The 2,265-nt window shown below is 36.2% G+C and overlaps 1 protein-coding gene across 1 annotated transcript; it reads right to left on the bottom strand.

The window, feature by feature from the left end:
* Positions 1 to 120: 120 nt before the first annotated feature.
* Positions 121 to 2,064, bottom strand: LOC110035418 (superoxide dismutase [Cu-Zn]-like). Its single transcript, XM_020739652.1, has 6 exons — positions 1,957 to 2,064; positions 1,147 to 1,235; positions 931 to 1,032; positions 721 to 816; positions 398 to 429; positions 121 to 294 (listed from the first exon to the last, which is right to left on the bottom strand). The coding sequence occupies exons 2-6, from the start codon at positions 1,220 to 1,222 to the stop codon at positions 136 to 138; spliced, it is 465 nt and encodes a 154-aa protein (XP_020595311.1). The 5' UTR covers positions 1,223 to 1,235; positions 1,957 to 2,064; the 3' UTR covers positions 121 to 135.
* Positions 2,065 to 2,265: the final 201 nt, after the last annotated feature.

Genomic DNA, 2,265 nt, shown 5'->3' with positions numbered 1-2,265 from the left:
AAAAAACAAAAATCACCATACTGTTCATCCAAATATATGCTGCTTAAACCAGAATGTCCTTCATACTGAAAAATACATATCAGCATGGTAAATGAAAAATATATTTTAATAAATTCAAATATAAATCTTCATGCTTTAGTCACTGCACCTGCTTTCTTTCTTTGTGTCATCATAATTAAAAGCAACAGCAATCAATACATCAAAAGAAAAAACTGTACCTTTTCCAAGGTCATCCGGATCAGCGTGGACTACAACAGCCCTTCCAATGACAGAATTTGGGCCACTGAGAGGAATCTGTCACATAAAAAACATAACACTTTAAAGAGCAGAAAATAGAGTTGAGGGTTGTGAAAGGTCAAAAATCTTTCAAAACAAAAATACACACACAAGAATTTACCTGTATGTCAGAAACTTCAACCTTAGCAGTCCCTGAACCAGAAAAGAAACTCAGCCTTGTATGAAGGATTGTATGCATGATAATTTAAGTTATGAAAAAAACACACCCCAAACATAAAGCCTGACAGTTATATACAATCTAAACACCAAAAAACTGCTTAAATTGCATGGAAGATAATAACAACCCGAAACTGTAAGGACTGAATCAAAATCAGACCAATCTAACTAGCTTTTGCTTTTGAATTAGGAAAAAAGAAAAGCTCATATCATGTTAACTCAAAAAACAAATTGAATGAAAAGGAAAATCCAGGATAGAAAAAATACCATCTTCTCCAGCTTTCACATTTCCAAGATCACCAGCATGGCGGTTCTCATCTTCAGGAGCCCCGTGTTCGTTTCCAGCAGGATTAAAATGAGCACCTGCATTACCACAGAAAATAAAATGAACAATCATCAAATACAATTTAATTAATTTCTTTGGTAAGATAAATCATGATTGAAACATTATAAACCCAGCTATCAAAAACACAGCACCAGTTGACAAGCAGCCGTTCGTAGTGTCCCCAAATGCATGAACATGGAAGCCATGAAGCCCAGGCTTAAGACCAGAGATGACTCCTGTAACTTTAGTTGGACCTGAAGAAGAAGATAAAAGTTCAAAATATCATTAAATTTACAAAAGAAATCAGCTACATCTGCAAATAAAATATAAACTTCACTAGATGAACTTTTGGTGGCTTCTGACTTTACCATCTCCTTCCTGTTCAAAGAAGATTGTTCCCTTCACTTCTTCCGAACCACTGAGAACAGCTAGAGCCTTCACCATCGTTTTCTGTGATCTATTTACCCAAAGCCAAGGATAAGAGGAAGTTCTACAACAAATGACTATAAAAAACTAAATAAAACAAATTAAAATCCAACATCTGAAACCATACAAATTATCAAATCAGAACCAATAAAATGAACTTGCACCGTGTTCATAAATAGCTGGAATTAAAACATAATAGTGAATACGAGAATGCCAACATAGACTAATGGCAAACTTACAAAGGATCAACTGAAAAAAATTACACTATAAAGGTAGCGATCGTAACATCTATCACAGATAAGATCGAAAAAATGAAATCATAAAACCGATATAAGAACCCAGTGCCTAGAAATCATTCCGAAATCCCTGCAAAATAATTTTGACACAAAAAAATATAACAAGATAATTCAGCAAGCCGATTAGATAAGCTGATAACAATGACGATTGTCATAAAATAGCTTCACATGTCATCACGTCATTGGAACCATGCGCATGCAGAATCAATAATAATTTTTCATCAAACAGAACACGTTCACCCCATAAATAACTAAACTCAGTTCATAACGACAACTTCATCGATTTTTTTCATTAAGAACCAAAAACCATCAGAAAGCGACGACCAAATTACTATCGACCTCCCGCAAGAACATTGAACAGGTGTGAAAGAGTGAAACAACAAAGTAATCTATGACAGGTAAAAGAAGAACCAGCTCTCAATCGAAAGATGAAAGAATTGAAGATCTAGGGTTTACCTCAGGCGACCCCGAAGCGATCTAACAGTGAGCAAGCGCAGAGCGACCGACGAATCACCTCTCTCCCCTGTGAAATGGGCGCGAGGCTGGCAAGTAGTGTCTAGGTGAATGGATTCAGTCACCGTTGGTAAGAATTGGTGACTTTTGACCCTTCAAATGGTCAAGGTTCTCTAGAGTGTTCGATGGTCCGGTTGGACGCCGCCGTTTGTCCTATCCGGCGAACTTTTGGGAGGATTGATTAAAAAAGATTTTCTTTTACTCCCGAGAGTCCTTAAAAAAATTAGGAAAGTAAATGTGGATATTATTTCT

Source organism: Phalaenopsis equestris, unplaced genomic scaffold, assembly GCF_001263595.1.
Source record: "Phalaenopsis equestris unplaced genomic scaffold, ASM126359v1 Scaffold197663, whole genome shotgun sequence".
NCBI classification, from domain to species: Eukaryota; Viridiplantae; Streptophyta; class Magnoliopsida; order Asparagales; family Orchidaceae; genus Phalaenopsis; species Phalaenopsis equestris.
This window is presented reverse-complemented; position numbering and strand designations above follow the sequence as displayed.